The sequence below is a fragment of the Polistes fuscatus genome, unplaced genomic scaffold, assembly GCF_010416935.1.
Source record: "Polistes fuscatus isolate 324 unplaced genomic scaffold, CU_Pfus_HIC Scaffold2, whole genome shotgun sequence".
Lineage (NCBI taxonomy): Eukaryota > Metazoa > Arthropoda > Insecta > Hymenoptera > Vespidae > Polistes > Polistes fuscatus.
In genome coordinates this window covers 8,504,145-8,520,217 of record NW_025113096.1, presented here as the reverse complement: position 1 = coordinate 8,520,217, position 16,073 = coordinate 8,504,145, and the positions used below count along the sequence as shown (strand labels likewise).

The 16,073-nt window shown below is 27.6% G+C and overlaps 5 protein-coding genes across 7 annotated transcripts; all 5 read left to right on the top strand.

Annotated features, from left to right (window-relative positions):
- The first annotated feature begins 4 nt into the window (after positions 1–4).
- LOC122516184 (amino acid transporter AVT1C) lies at positions 5–4,040 on the top strand. The gene is made up of 8 exons (XM_043633793.1): positions 5–291; positions 1,130–1,250; positions 1,410–1,522; positions 1,903–2,035; positions 2,227–2,361; positions 2,597–2,706; positions 2,830–3,036; positions 3,326–4,040. The coding sequence occupies exons 1-8, from the start codon at positions 156–158 to the stop codon at positions 4,036–4,038; spliced, it is 1,668 nt and encodes a 555-aa protein (XP_043489728.1). The 5' UTR covers positions 5–155; the 3' UTR covers positions 4,039–4,040.
- Positions 4,041–5,031: 991 nt separating this feature from the next.
- On the top strand, positions 5,032–8,053 carry LOC122516006 (probable pyruvate dehydrogenase E1 component subunit alpha, mitochondrial). Of its 2 annotated transcripts, XM_043633477.1 has the most exons (7): positions 5,032–5,283; positions 5,459–5,476; positions 5,792–6,025; positions 6,108–6,326; positions 6,408–6,656; positions 6,799–7,047; positions 7,135–8,053. In XM_043633477.1, exons 1-7 carry the CDS (start codon positions 5,233–5,235, stop codon positions 7,318–7,320), a joined length of 1,206 nt encoding a protein of 401 aa, XP_043489412.1. In that variant the 5' UTR covers positions 5,032–5,232; the 3' UTR covers positions 7,321–8,053. The 2 variants fall into 2 exon arrangements, with proteins under 2 accessions (XP_043489412.1, XP_043489413.1); XM_043633478.1 differs by lacking the exon at positions 5,459–5,476 and having other exon boundaries at positions 5,033–5,283.
- Positions 8,054–9,904: 1,851 nt separating this feature from the next.
- On the top strand, positions 9,905–10,677 carry LOC122516007. The gene is made up of 3 exons (XM_043633480.1): positions 9,905–10,050; positions 10,160–10,368; positions 10,456–10,677. The coding sequence occupies exons 1-3, from the start codon at positions 10,005–10,007 to the stop codon at positions 10,660–10,662; spliced, it is 462 nt and encodes a 153-aa protein (XP_043489415.1). The 5' UTR covers positions 9,905–10,004; the 3' UTR covers positions 10,663–10,677.
- A 623-nt stretch (positions 10,678–11,300) lies between these two features.
- On the top strand, positions 11,301–13,363 carry LOC122516004 (putative malate dehydrogenase 1B). Its single transcript, XM_043633474.1, has 6 exons — positions 11,301–11,786; positions 11,845–12,158; positions 12,221–12,510; positions 12,582–12,766; positions 12,880–13,015; positions 13,119–13,363. Exons 1-6 carry the CDS (start codon positions 11,745–11,747, stop codon positions 13,322–13,324), a joined length of 1,173 nt encoding a protein of 390 aa, XP_043489409.1. The 5' UTR covers positions 11,301–11,744; the 3' UTR covers positions 13,325–13,363.
- A 108-nt stretch (positions 13,364–13,471) lies between these two features.
- Positions 13,472–15,671, top strand: LOC122516005 (protein AAR2 homolog). Of its 2 annotated transcripts, none has more exons than XM_043633475.1 (6): positions 13,472–13,680; positions 13,869–14,106; positions 14,231–14,346; positions 14,446–14,599; positions 14,679–14,978; positions 15,219–15,671. In XM_043633475.1, exons 2-6 carry the CDS (start codon positions 13,925–13,927, stop codon positions 15,625–15,627), a joined length of 1,161 nt encoding a protein of 386 aa, XP_043489410.1. In that variant the 5' UTR covers positions 13,472–13,680; positions 13,869–13,924; the 3' UTR covers positions 15,628–15,671. The 2 variants fall into 2 exon arrangements, with proteins under 2 accessions (XP_043489410.1, XP_043489411.1); XM_043633476.1 differs by having other exon boundaries at positions 13,859–14,106.
- Positions 15,672–16,073: the final 402 nt, after the last annotated feature.

The window sequence follows — 16,073 nt, the reverse complement described above, 5'->3', positions numbered from 1 at the left end:
CTTCTTACCACGCACCCACAGTCTCTGGGTTGACCACGACTTGCGTTCGATAGGATATATCAAGTTACTTACTCGTTGTTAACGTACGCGAAGGAAGGAAACCGGTTCATTTTCTTTCACACTGACTTTCAAGTTAGTGCTGATGGTGTCTCATCATGATTCGCGAAAGTGTACCTCTTCTATTTAAAGACGTTAATTCGGATCTTTCATTGTTTTTCGCTATCTTGTGTATTGTTGATATATTCGGTGTTTTTCCAATAATTGCTTTACCAAGTTCGATCGTTCAGTGTGGTGAGTTGTTATTATTATTTAATTCTTTTTTCTATAATTTTTTTTGTTTTATTTTCGATAACGCGAACTTCGTTTCCTTCCTGCAGGATATATCTTCTCGTAATTTGTACATGAGAGAGATTAAATTCTTGTGATAGCGATTGAGCGCTAAGCAATTTGAAAATTTCGTTTAAGAAAAAGAAGATAAGAAAGGTCTCTTACGAAAATTTACATAAAAGTCGCGAATTGATATTTACCTAAGCGAGTAATTTTTTTTTTTATATATATCGAAATAAGAATATAACGTAAATGTATTATATATGCGGTGTGTAATGGAGAAAAATTAATATTTTGACAAAAAAGAAAAAGAAACAAAAAAATAATATTATTTATAATAATAATAATAATAATAATAATAATAATAATGTTAATAATAACAATAAGGTATTAATAATCTTGTTAAACATTTAATGAAAATAACGTATCTAGAATTATAAACAAACAATTCTGTGCGTTTATAAATGCGACCTGACAAAGTAAACTAATTATTTTGCAATTATGTGAATATATTCGGTTATATGTGAAATACAAGTATTATAGATACACATATATTAGGGTAATTTGAAAAATTAGCGACTCTTATGCTTCTTTTTAAAAAAAAAAAAAATATATATATATATGTATACATGCATATATCATACATTTAAAATAAGAAACATTTGAAATTTTTCAAATTATCCTCGTAGATGATATTTTTCGAATGCGTGATTTGATCTCGATCGTGAATCTTAATGATCTCTCGACGAGTCAATATTAATACGTACAATAAAAAAGCAACAGATGTTAAATGTTGTTTTAGGATTATTTGGAATTCCTTTGGTTTTCGTTGTTTTTGGATTACAAATATACACAGCTGCATTACTTGGAAAATCATGGATTATAGCTACCACCTTGGATCCTATGATCTTACAAAAAAATCGGTAGGATTATAATTGGAAAACAACAAAAAATCACAAGATAAAAAGAAAAGATTTGTTTACCGAATTCTTTGTCATAACGTTTCTTTACTTTCGGATAATAATAAATCTATTCAATTGTTAGAAAATTGTTCTCCAATTGAATATCTTATTTATTCTTAGGTATCCTTTAGCAGCGGTTACCGAATTAACGCTAGGTCCACGAGCACGAACTATTATAACTTTACTTTTGGATCTTACAATTTTTGGTTGTGGAATACCTAATTTATTAGTCGGTAGGTCAATTATAATTATATAATAATGATAAAAGAAATAAAGAAATAAATAATAGATAGATAAACACAAAAAATCAACAAAAAAAAAGCGAACAAAAACGTCAAAAGGGTATAAAAAGTGAAATAAATAAATTAACAGAAAAAAATATATTAAATTTATATATTATACTTTTTTTTACGTTTAAGATAATTTAAGAGACACATTATATAATATTACAATTGTGATTTATTACACACGTTAATAAAATAAAATAAAACAATTTAATATATAAGGTAAAAAAAAACAAAGTTGTGTAATGTCTTATTTAAATTAGAGGTAAGAAAATATAAAAAAATATAATTTATATATATTTATTAAATCATCTCTTATTCCGTTTTAGCATCACAGAATTTGCAAATGTTCGGAGTTAGAATATCCGAACAAAAATTTGACGTTTCTTTTTGTTACTGGTTACTTGTCGTTGGTATGCTACTCTGTCCGTTCATGTGGTTAGGAAGTCCACGAGATATGAAGTAAGAAGATATTCGTGATAATCTTCTCAATTTCTTTTCTATAATAACAATAACTTACATTTTCTTCGAGATTAATTTCATTCTTATATTATTCAACTTATGATTTTTGATCTTATAATGTTTTTTTATTAATTTTTTTTTAATTGTTTTACATGTTTTAGATATAAAACATATTTTTATAAATATTATAGATGGTTAGCAATGTTTTCTTGCGTTACCGTAATTTTTACCGCAATACTGATTTGGTGGTGCATCATTAACGACGATCGAATTATCGATCATATGCCGATACCAACTTCACCAACTTGGGATAAATTTATATCTGGGTATATATATAAATATAACAATGTTATATATTTAATTATATTATTTATAAATTAGAATATCAATTCTTATAAATTTAATTGTAAGTAAGAGGCTCTATTGATAAATAATTATAATTTTTCTCATATATTTTAATTGCTTTTTACTTTTGATCTAAATTGAATTGTTGTAGTATCGTTTAGCACGATAATTATTATAATATAATAATTTATTAATTAATTATAACTTTTTTTTTAGTTACGGCATGTTGGCATTTTTGTTCGACATACATCCAACGTTGATGACCGTTCAAGTTGATATGCACAATCCTCGTGATATCAATAAAGCTGTTATTTTATCGTTTTTTGGTAAGAAAAAACGACCTAACTGTATATTTAAAAAAATTTAGTTAATTATGAACATTTATTATAATTACTGTTTATCATTTTTAATCGTTATTGTGTTCAAAATAAATTAATTGATGATTATAGTAAGCGTATCACTATTTGGAATAACAGCGGGATTGGCAATGTGGAAATACGGTGGAAGTATAACAGCTAATATTCTTCAGATAGTGCCAACGGGATTTGCAATAAATGGTGCTATCTTATTAGCTGCTCTTCAATTATGCTTATCCAGTGCATTAGGTCATTCGGCGCTTTTTCAACATTTCGAAGATAAACTTCGAATAGATAGGTGTAAGTATAAAAATGTTATTATTTGCTAAGATTTACATTTTATTTCTTTATTGTTTACTTAACAATTAAATATATTGCTTTGAGGTAACAACAGATAAATTTTTTAAACAAATTAATTTTATAGCTTGGATAATTGACTTAATTTAATTAACGATAAAATTAGAAACATGAAATTTGTAATATAATAATCATTGTTTATTTCTTCAGAAAAAACATATTCACGATTAAAAATACACGTTATACGTGTTTTTTTTTATTAATTTATTTATTTTTTTAATTATAATTACAGCATTCGGGTGGAAACGTTGTGCAATAAGATCAATAATTGTTTTTTTTGGAGTCGCTGTAGGAGAAATGGTACCGCGCTTCGACATAGTAATGGCTCTGATTGGTGGATCGTTAATGGGCCCATTGGTTTTCATACTTCCGCCACTGATGTACGCCAGAGCGATAGCTTTGAAAAATAGCGCGAACCACATTTCAACGCCCGAAATTTATTCTGCTACTGTAAGACAATTAAATTCGATCGATACTAATTCGGATCCAAGAATTCATTCGAGATCCGTTTACGATGGTTTTTTGGGTGTTACTAAAACTATACCGCAACGATATTCGTACGTTTATTATTACGATATGGAAAATGAAATGTGTGACGACGAACGTACAGAAGACGAGGAGGTTGATCGTGAAGATAATTATTCTAACGTTATAAATCTTAACAAAAGTTCATTAATGAGAAAAAATCATCAAGAGGAAGCTATCTTTATCGACGCTAGTCAACCATCTTTAAGAAATTATCAAAGACAAGAACTCTCGATGCAACAATCATTATCTAAATCTCAAATACTTAATGATCTCAAACAAACGATGAATTGGTTCGGTTATTTGATAGTTATTATTGGAATAGGAATAACTATATCATCTACTTACATTAACATTAAAAATACTATTCGTTATGTACGTTTTACACCCCCGTGTATCGTTAATGCCACCATTGTATAAGATCCCATGTTATTTTTTTTTTCGTACTTTTTATATTATTTTTATTTCTTTTATTTTTTAAAGATAAAGCATTGTGTACGCAGTATTTAAATTTTCGTTTATTATGTGTTTTGTTTGTTATGTGAGTGAATGTATATGTATTTTTATATATCAAATAATAATCTTATATTAATGATTGAAATGATTTTTAAGAAGATTTTTAAGAAAATATATATTTATGAGATTCGTGTAATTTCGTAAGAAAATATAATATATTTGTACATAAATATACATATATACAAAGATAGGTTGAAAAGTTTTGAGCTTTAATAAAAAAGAAACAAATTTTTTTTTTTTAATCAAAACGAGTTTTACCAATAAAACGATTACTTCTATGTTGAGCTTAAAATTTGTCAACCCATCAAGGTACAGCAAACGAATATTAATTTCTTATCAAAGATATCCGATGATGCGAATATCAAATAATGTTATCTGACATCTATGATTAAAAGTAAGGTATTTTCTTAAACAAAAATAACTCTAAACTCTCTCACTCTCTTCTATCGGAATATATAATTTCTTATAGTTGTAAGATCGACTTAAGAAAATCAAAGTTTGAAGGTTTTCTCGCGGGAAATCCAAAATATTGAAATTATATTATGATAAATAAATATTTCTTTCTATATTAAAATTTATTTATTTTCATATTAATATATATGTTAGAATATTGAATAGAAAAATAACATATTTCGATATTTAGATAACGCGTTTGAATAATTTCGCGAGGAAGTTTAAATTTATAAATAACACATTATTAATAAGCATTTTTTCTGCTTTAATTTAAAAAATTATTTTACTTATATAATTAGTAAATAATATAAGAAATTATTAAAACTTGCAATTATTATTATCTTAGATAATAGTTAAATATTATTCACACAGGTTTTTATTCTATCAATCATAAAAATGTCAATGTCACGTGGTCTTCACGTAATGACCGCCATAAGTTAAAATCACGTAGTGGGGGGGGGTCATATAGTCCAACCTGTCCTTTATACAACCTACATTTCGACATTACTAGGAATTATTCAGTGTGCCAAGTGTTGCTCCTCATCTTTTGACGTCATTTTACATATTGTATCTACGAGAAAAACTATTCATCTTTTTTTATTTTAATTTTTTTTATTCGCACTTGGTTTAAATTATTTGATCAAAATGATACCAAATTGTTTTAGAACTGCTGGTGCGCAGATATCTCGGAGAAATGTGAGTATATTAATATAATAAACTTTTTTTTCCTCTCTTTTTTTCATTATTTCCAATAAGTTTAATATCATAAAGTCCTTTATTATAAAATGTATGCATATATTAATTTATTTTTCAATTTTTACACTAAAAATATATTTTTATATTTCTTTTAAATCTCGGTCAACTATGTCAGTTTGGAAATTGGAATAAGGTACGTGTTAAGTACTGTGTTTTTTTTGTTCAGTTGTTTTTACAATTGCACATTTAATTATGAATATTGTTAACAGTTAATTTAGTATTGTTATATTCATATTTAAGTTTTTTAAATGTCAAACATAGAATTATAATCTCTTCATTGATTTACCATCACAGTATTGAAAATGGTATTTCATTTACTTTTGATTAAACAATAAGATTTAAGAATTATTTTAGCTTTTCTATACACCACATTTTTTAAATCAAACAATATGAGATAAATACTGTATACTGATTATACTTGTAATTCTTCTTTTTAATATATTTATAGATAATCTCATTCTTTAACAAAAAAAACAATTATGCAACGGAAGCAAGTTTTGAGACAAAACCTTTTCGCTTACATAAATTGGATAGTGGTCCATCTAATCATGTAACAGTAACTAAAAATGATGCTTTAGAAATATATAAACATTTGCATACAATAAGACGTTTAGAAACATCAGCTGGTAATTTATACAAAGAAAAAATAGTTCGAGGCTTTTGCCATTTATATTCTGGTCAAGTAAGTAAAATTATATTTTTTTTTAATTTTTTATTATTTCACTGATGCAACACTTATTTGATTTGCTATGTATATGTTTTAGGAAGCTTGTGCCGTTGGTATAAAAGTTGCCATGCGGTCACAAGATGCTGTAATCACTGCCTATCGTGCACATGGTTGGACTTACTTAATGGGTATAGAACCTGTAGGTGTTCTTGCAGAACTTACTGGAAGACAATTAGGTAATGCTAGAGGCAAGGGTGGTTCTATGCATATGTATGCTAAAAATTTCTATGGAGGAAATGGTATTGTTGGTGCTCAGGTTTGTTTAACAATAGTTGTTTTTTATTGTCAAAATAAGAAATCATACGCATAATCATTTAAAAAAAGATTTTATTTTTAGGTACCATTAGGTGTTGGTATCGCATTTGCTCAAAAATATTTAAACACTGGAGGAGTATGTATAACTCTTTACGGAGATGGTGCTGCGAATCAAGGACAAGTATTCGAGGTATACAATATGGCTAAATTATGGGACATTCCTTGTATTTTTGTTTGCGAAAATAATGGATATGGAATGGGTACTAGCGTCGAACGTGCTTCCGCGAGTACAGAATATTATACAAGAGGAGATTACATCCCTGGTATTTGGGTAAGTTTCTTTACGTAAAAATTATGATTGTACATTTTGTTCTCTCATTCTAATATTTTCTATTAATAATCAATAATTTTAATTTATTATTATTATTATTATTAATATATATATATAGTATCAATTATTTATTTATTAATAGGTGGATGGTATGGATGTTTTGGCTGTAAGAGAAGCAACAAAGTTCGCTATAGAACATTGTACATCTGGAAAGGGACCCATTATTATGGAAACTGCCACATATAGGTATAGCGGACATAGTATGTCCGATCCAGGAACAAGCTACCGTACTAGAGATGAAATCCAAGAAGTACGACAAACAAGAGATCCTCTTACAAGTTTTAAAGAGAGATTATTGAGTACTAATCTTGCTACTGCAGATGAACTTAAGGTTACACTTATTATATTATATTTTTTTGTTTCTCATTTATAACTAAAAAAAATTAATTATATATATTAATATTTTTATTTTATATAGACAATGGAAAGCGAGATTAGGAAGAAAATAGATGATGCTGTAAAAGTTGCTAAAGCGGATAAAGAAATTCCATTAAGTGAATTAAGTGCAGATATTTATTCCAATTGTTTAGAGAAGGAAATTCGAAGTGTCACACCATTTAAATCATTGTCACACATTAGATTGAGCACTCCTGTCAATCTGTGAACAAAATTAGAATCATTGTTTCACTTTACGTGTCGAATATGTGTATTAAAATAATCATTTTAATGCTTATTATATCTCTTTTCATATCCATAGCTCATCAGAATGTTAGCCCTTTCACATTCAAGATTAAAAAAAACTGTGTCTCTCTAAGTTTATTAAGTTAATTTAATAGATTCTATAAATGATAGGATTTATTAAACTTATACTCTGTATATTTCTTGTATAGTTAAATATTTATAAAAAAATATATTAGAAAAATACATAGAATACTTGGAAATAAGCTCCCGTAATGCTAATAACAACTTTATTAATAAAATAATGAAGAAGAGAGAACACACTTATTAAACATTATTAACTTAATAATACTGTAGAAAAAACCTAATTATGTTAACAATTAATGAAGTAAAAAGATTTAATTAAAATTGTATTATAAAGATCGAACTTTCAGGTTATATCGTTTTATACATGCTGATATGCATAAAAAAATATAGGTTTAATAAAAAAGTTCATCTTCGTGCATGTGTTCTTGAAAAATCTCTTTTGTAATCTCTCTCTATCTCTTACAATTATATATATAACAAAATTATAATTTTAGAACTTTAGAACTTTCATTCTCTAGTACTTTTATAGTATAATAAAATACAAATACATACAATTGTTTTTACACTGCTCTACCATCTACTTCTATCATAATACGATTAGTTCAAAATATACACAGATTGTATTCATCTAATAATAGTTTTTTTTCTCTTTGAAAAAATATTTTCTAAATTATAAGTATTAGGTGCACAAAATTCATCCGGTGGTTTTTTATAACAAATTTAGTATTTATTTGTAAAGTAATCATACATCTGTTATTCTTTGAAATAGTCTCCATTATTTTCGATGACCTTGGTCCATCTTTCTGGTAACTGTCGAATTCCTTCAAGAAAAAAAGGTGGCGATTTTGACGCAATGAATTCGTCAATACTTTTTTGTACTTCTTCCAATGTTTGAAAATTCGTATCTGTTAAATGATGTTTGAGTGATCGGAATAAATAAAAATTCGATGGAGCCAGGTCAGGAGAGTATGCTGCATGTGGAAGGATTTCCCAGCCTAAAGAACAAATGATATCCTTTGCTGCTTTTGTAATCTGTGGCCGAGTATTATTCTGTTGCAAGATAACGTGCCGTGTTCCATTACCTGTAAACGGTCTTTTTCTTTCGAGTTCATCACTTACGCGAATCAACTGCTGCTGGTAGCGATCTGCAATATCAGTCTGACAAGGTTGGAGCAATTCATAGTACACTACACCCTTTACATCCCACCAAATGCACAGTAAAACCTTCTTAGTGTGGATATTTGATTTTACAGTGAATGTCGACGGTTCTTCAGAGTGAACCGACGATTTTATTCGCTTAGGGTTGTGATACAATACCCACTTTTCGTCGTACGTTATGATTTTGTGCAAAAAGTCCTTCTGTTTAAATCTCGTTAACAGCGATATAGCTGTCTCGTATCGTCGTTCTCTGTTCTCAGGACTAAGCTTATGCAATATCAGCTGATTTCGTTTCTTGATCAATCTTTCCTTATTCAGTCGATGGGAAATTGCTTTTTGTGATACTCCAAGTTGCATTGCTAGCTCATGTTGTGTTTGTGCGGAATTTTCACAGAGCAGTTGTTCAAGTTCTTCGTCTTCAAATTTTCTTGGCTGTCCGGAACGTTCTCGATCAGAAAGATCAAAGTCACCGCTTCGAAATCTTTGATACCATTTTTTACAGGTTTTATATGTTATTGCACTTTCACCCAAAGCAGAACAAATCATTTCTGTGGCTTCAGAAGCATTTTTCTTCAATTGAAAGGCAAACAATATGCAGTGCCGTATATGACACTTTTTAGACGCTTCCGCTTTTCTACTCATAGTTTTTGTTTTTATTAATTGTTAAATGTTTCATAACTGTAAATGTTGGTATTTAAACGCTATAAAATAACAGGCGATTATTTACATTCAAATTAGAGTTATTTGCATTTAAAAGTAAAATGGCTGACATCTGATGTTCGAATCTGGAGTATGCGTAAGTAAGTTTATGAAAACATTTAAATGGCAGCTCCATGCTGTTATCTTTAGTAACTGTAACCTAAACATTTTCAAAATCAAACATTGAAAAGAGTAAATACTACTGTAAAATTTTGTTGTACAGTTCCTGGTTGCTACTTATAAATATCAATCTATGTTAATGCTCGATCCAACATTGTTGTATTCAAATTTAACCTCATTAACTTAATAACAACGATCTCTCTCTATTGTACTTAGATGTACAAAGTGTTGATATCTACATTTGATTCTAATTGTGAATAAATAATTTAATATCAAGGCACTGAATTAATTTCTACACTTAATATTTTCAAAAATAATACAAATTCTCTTACTGGTTTGTATGAAGAAACAGGCGGGAAAATGCCTAAATCATTTCTTATTTTTAACGTGTCCCTACGATCGCAGCGCCAATGTCATGGACTACGCTCGATGCTGATTGGTTTCTGACGCGTTCATTAGCGATCACTTATTGGCTAGAGTTATTTTCCTTTGAGTTGTTAACTTAAGTATAATGTTTACCATGAAAGATTGTTTTCAGTTTGTTTGAACGAAGGCAAGGAATTACAGACAACAAATTTTGATATTTATTAATAATATTTTAATAACATGGCTTCTGTTTTCAATGTATTTAGTAATACGAGTAACAATATCAGTGAGTATATAATTAAATAGGTTTTTATATTATTTTTAACACTACAAGATTAATTACAGTTACTTTCATTGAAACTACAAATTAATCCTACTTGTTATATGATTTATAGTGTCAACAACAGAACACTTTAAAGAAACAAAATCAATAAATTATACAAGTGGTATTATGGCTAAATCATTTGATCAATGCAAACCAAAAGGTTTATCAATAAGATCTAAATCTGATCTGAATATTGCAGCAACTAGTTCTCCAATAACTTTTAAGAAAGACGAAAGTAATAATTCATTTTTCCCAAAGAATGAATTAAGAGAGACTAACGTAAGCATATCTATTAATTGATAATTATTTAAACAATATTATTTACTGTACACTTATCTAGGTAGTTTTAATATTGTTTTATTGTAGAAGCAGTTACTTTTTGCACCCACTGAATTTGCTAAAGCAGAATCATTTGAATTTAATAAAGATAAGATTTTTGAACAAAACATATTAAAATTCAAAGAACCATATGCAGTAGAAAAAGATATACAAAATAGTATATTTTCAGAACCAGAAGATTTAGCACCATATTATGATCCCAAACTTGAATTGAGTTTGTGCATATTCATTTGATTTAATGTTTTTCTTTTTTTAATACAAATTATAACAAGATCTAAGAGACACATTATTTCTTTACAGATGATTACAATATTAATTAGAAAAATGAATTCGCAAATGTATGTTGCATGTACAAGATGACACAGATGAAGGATTTGGATAGTAATTTTCAGAACCAGAATTTAGCACCATTATGATCCAGAACTAGAATTGAGTATGTGCATATTCATTTGATTTAATGTTTTTCTTTTTTTAATACAAATTATAACAAAGATCTAAGAGACACATTATTTCTTTACCGATGATTACAATATTAATTTAGAAAATGAATTTAGCAAATGTATGTTGCATGTACAAGATGACACAGATGAAGGATTTGGATCAGGTAAACAAAATAATAAAAATTTTATTTGATTTTTTGTGTAACGAATAAATTTTTTTTTTAAATATGAAATTTATATAAATAATAATAAAATAATGATTTTCTGATTAGATTGATTCTTTTATTATCTTTTAGTTATATTAGATCTATTTTATTTTAAATAGTATTACATAATGTAATTATTGGATTTTTTATTTACCAAATAAATTTAATTTTGGATTTAACCAACTAGTTAAATTTAATAAAATAATGCAGTTATAATAAAAAATAATTGAAGATAATTATATATATCATATTTAAAACATTTTGGGATATTTAATCTGAGTAAACAAAAAAAAATATGTCAGCCGATAAATGTGTTATAGTAATAGCAGGCATACCAGAAGATGTGTATTTTTGTCATATATGTTACATAGTAGAAAACTTGACAATGATATTAAAATATTTTAAGTATAAAAAGATTTTTAAAAGTGCAGCTGAATGGAAGGTTAATGTTTAACGTTTAAGTACTCATATTATTTTAGTAATATAATGTAAGTTATTCTATTTTAAGTCGTGGCTACAAAAAATCTGTTACCGTTGGAATTGGTCGCATAAAAAGTCACCATTGATTTGGAGAAAAGTTGGTTTATCTAAAAATAATGTCACTTACATTGGAAGTATAACGCAATTTTGGGAATTTTTACACACGCGTTATAATATTAGTACTTATATTATGCAAGATGATCTTAAACGATTACAATTGGATTATTTACTTGTAAGAAAGATATTAAATTATAATAATGAAGCTGTTATAATTCTTTGTATTATTACAGATGTATGAAACAATGTCAAAATTACCATCTGTGAAAACGTCACTTATACAACATCGTTGCATTACAGTAATAGGTGCTGGAAAAGCATTATGTTTAGACTTAATCCCACAATTAATAACAACTAAAGAGTTATGGTTAACGAATGGTATTATTGTTAATTTATATGACGAACCTGGTTGTTATTTTAAAATCAAACATATTATTAAGGATATGGAGGCCATAGGAGGTGGTTTGTATGCAGCAAGAGCCATAAAAAATATTTCAGATGGATTATGTGATTGTGATATATTAATTAACCTAGACGTTATATCAAAGTATGTTTTTGTATTTTTGAGTTTCTTAGTAAAATCTAAGATACATGCTGAGACAATTTTAGGGAAGAGAATGAAAGTACTAATTCTTGGTTACGAAGTAATTATGATAGTATGGCTAAGTTAGCAAGGCAGATAAACCGATATGCACCTTCTGAAATGAAAGTACTTTTTTGTTCGACAAGTGCAAGTTGTTTTTGTGTAAATGTGCTTCATGCTTTAGTAACTAAATTGCCAAAGACTAGTATGGTAGTTGTTAGTACTCATTATGGGCTAGAAATAATGCATAATTTTATAACAAAATTTAATTTACCTGTACACAATTTTGGGTGCCCTCCTGTATGGGGATTTTTGGGTTGGTTAACAAATTTTAAGATAATATATATATACCAATGCAATTTTGGTATTCATTTATTTAATGCATAGGAATTAATCGTTTTGTGGATGTATGTCATATGATCCAGAAATGTGAAGTATACAAACCAAATGATAGAGCCATGTTTGCAGAAGAAGGTACTACATTACCATTAGGATTTAAATATCCAGAATTGCGATATTTTTTTTATTCAGCACACGATAACGATCCTTTTAATGGATATTTCGAACGAAAGGTATGAATTTTGAATATAAAATATAAATATGATCTACATTTTTTTTTGTAATGTATTATAAAGGAAAACAAAAACATTAAATATAACTCCTCACATACTATAAAATTATTTAGGCGGTGACACAATATCAAATTGGACGTACTGAGAATTTTCAAGTATGCAAAGCTATTTGCGATCTTTTAAAATTATGGTATAGCGGCGAAGAAAATATTGGAGATGAAATTATTTCTTTAGGAATATCTTCTGACGGTATTTATATACAGTAACACATATAATGTATATATACAGAGTGTCCTGTTAACACTCATTCAATTTATCATTTAATTATCTTGATATTGAATATAAATTTTAGGAACCTTTGGAATTCCCAAAGGATTAGTATTTTCACAGCCTGTGCATTTAATAAATTTAAAAGATGGATCACGCGTATGGATGCCATTTAATAATTTTCCATTACCTTGTATACCATTACACATATTTAACAATTTGATTTTAACTGCAGTCATTTTGAAAGAACAGTTTATAGAAGAATATATTATTATTGCAAATGATTCATGAAATTAAAACATCAAAAGAATGTAAGAAGAAAATAAAAAATAAAAATTTTAATTATTTCTTATTTTGTCTTAATTTGATATTAATAAATAGAAGAGAAAGGGGATAAGGTGAAAGTAAACAAGAAAAATGACGCAATAGAGAATTTAAATTAGCGCGCCAATTTTAATCCGTAGTTGCGGGTGATAAAACTTCAAAAGAAAATGAAAAAATTGACGTTTTAGCTATAATTAAATATTAATTCTAGTTCCGATTTTTTTTCGATCGTTTATAATATTGTATAAATTAAAAAATCATATAGAAAAATTTGTCATTGCAATAGAACGGCTTAAAGTTCTTGGAGTGATCGAAATTTAGAGGTTATATAAATTTATGATTTTTGATTTGTATAATTAAAATGTAGTAATAATTAAATAATGAGATATATTATTAAAATTAATTTTTTTTCCATCGTTTATTTATAATCTGTTATATATAAGAATAAGTAAATGTCTTATTAGAATATAAACATATGATATATTTATATAAATTATAAAGGTCATTGCAGGATATATATTCAAACAAAACAGTTATTTAAGAAAATTTGTAACATAAGAAAGCAATATGGACCCGGACGAGCATCCAGGAGAAGATCACATATTAATAAAAAATGCTACACTTGTTGTAGTTAATGCACCAAATAATATGGAGTTTGGAATAGATTTAAATTCTTGGGATATTAAAAATAATAAAAAGTACATGGGTATAAAATTCATACCTCCAGGATTCCGTTTTGTACACTATAGGTAATTTCAATAGCTTTTGATTATTTCTCTATGCATGTAAAGTATTTGTATTAATCTATATGGTGAATGTAGAATATAATAAGGTTCTTCTTATTAATTATGTACGAAAACAATGTTTTCATAGAGTAGAAGATCGTCATGGCGGACCATCATTTAGAATTGGTTTTATTCATTATTTTGAAAATGGTGAATTTATGGTCAAATGTTGGGATAAATCAACAAATGAAATGAGTGCTGATCGTAAGATATATTATTATGAATTAAATTTATTCGTTATTATATATATATATATATTGTTTTTATATTATTATTATTCTTTTAATATTGTTTAATATATAGCTGTTGATGAAGATTTGCTAGTATATCTTCGAAATAGTCTGTTAGATTTAGATAAAATTCTTGTTCCCTATTGCTTTGATTATATTGAAAGATGGGAACGATTGACTGATAAAATTGATTTTGATGTAGTAAAACGTTGTAAACCTCTTTGTGGGTATGTAATATATTTTCTTTTTGTATGTACTTTTTCCTTTTTTCTTTTGTTGTACTTTTTAATTATTTTTATTTTTTAGTTTCATCTATTCGGCTATGGAATTAGTGCCTTGTAGTAGTAATGATTCAGAACTCTCTACAGAAGAAGAAGAAGAAGATTTAAAAAAAAGAGAAGAGAGTAAAGAGACACCACAAACAAGACCTATGAAGAATCAAATACCAAAATTATTACCTAACTTTAAACCAAAAGCTGGTTCAGAATTGAGATTAACACCATTGCCTGACAAATATTATCCTGATAATACAACTCCAGAAAATATCACAAAATATAATCTTGATTACAGTTATGCTTGGGAGACTGTGCTTAAAGAAATGAAATGGTATGATCACCAATTCTATTGTTTTTTAATATAAACAAGTATCTTATAAATGGTTGTAGAAGGGAGCAGTGGGTGATTCTATATGAAAAATTCAGTTGAACAAGTAGAATAACATTTGTTTCTATAAGGCTTTATTTTCGAGAAAAATAAATTTAATACCCTGTATTTTCTCTAAAAATTTTTACATTTTAATATTACTTATATAAAACTATAAATATACGTATAAAAATATTTTTTCAGTTCAGCGGAAATACTTGGAGAATTGCAACTTACTTTCGTTTGTGTCTTGATAGGCCAAAATTGGGAAGCCTTTGAACAATGGAAAAAGATTTTCTCATTGATATGTGGTGTAGATTCAGTTATACCAAAATATAGATCTATTTTTTTGGAATTTTTGTGGACTATAGAAGCTCAGTTAGATTATATTCCAGAAGATATGTTAGTGGACGTTATCTACACTGAAAATTTTATTTATTATAACTTGCGTAAGTTTTTTAGAAACATTGAATTTCATCCTGGCATAGATCAGCCATTCAAGTATACTGCAGCAAGATGCCGTGAACGAATATGTCATATGCTTAATTGGAACTTTGGTAATTTACAAGAAGAAGACGGAGATGAGGCACCTGTTATTGTTAGTACAGATTAAATATTAACCATACTACAAATAAAAATGAATTTATGAAAGAAAAATAACTAAGCTTTAATTTTTTACGGGTAAATTGCGTATAAATTATATGTTACATTATATAGCCAGATAGATAGCATATATATATATATATATATATATTGTAAATGAACTATTGATCATCTCCTGTATATTTCGCTCATGATCAAATACATAAATAAGTTTATACTATCATTTGTGTGCACGTGTGTGCGCGTGCGTGTGCGTGCGTGCGTGCGTGCGTGCGTGCGTGCGTGCGTGCGTGCGTGCGTGCGTGTGTGTGTGTGTGTGTGTGTGTGTGTGTGTGTGTGTGTGTGTGTGTGTGTGTGGTGTGTGTGTGAATACAAAATTTACATTAAAAATAACAGAAGAATTGATTAAATAAAATATCCCTAATTAAAAGAATATAGTTGATGATTATGTCAAAT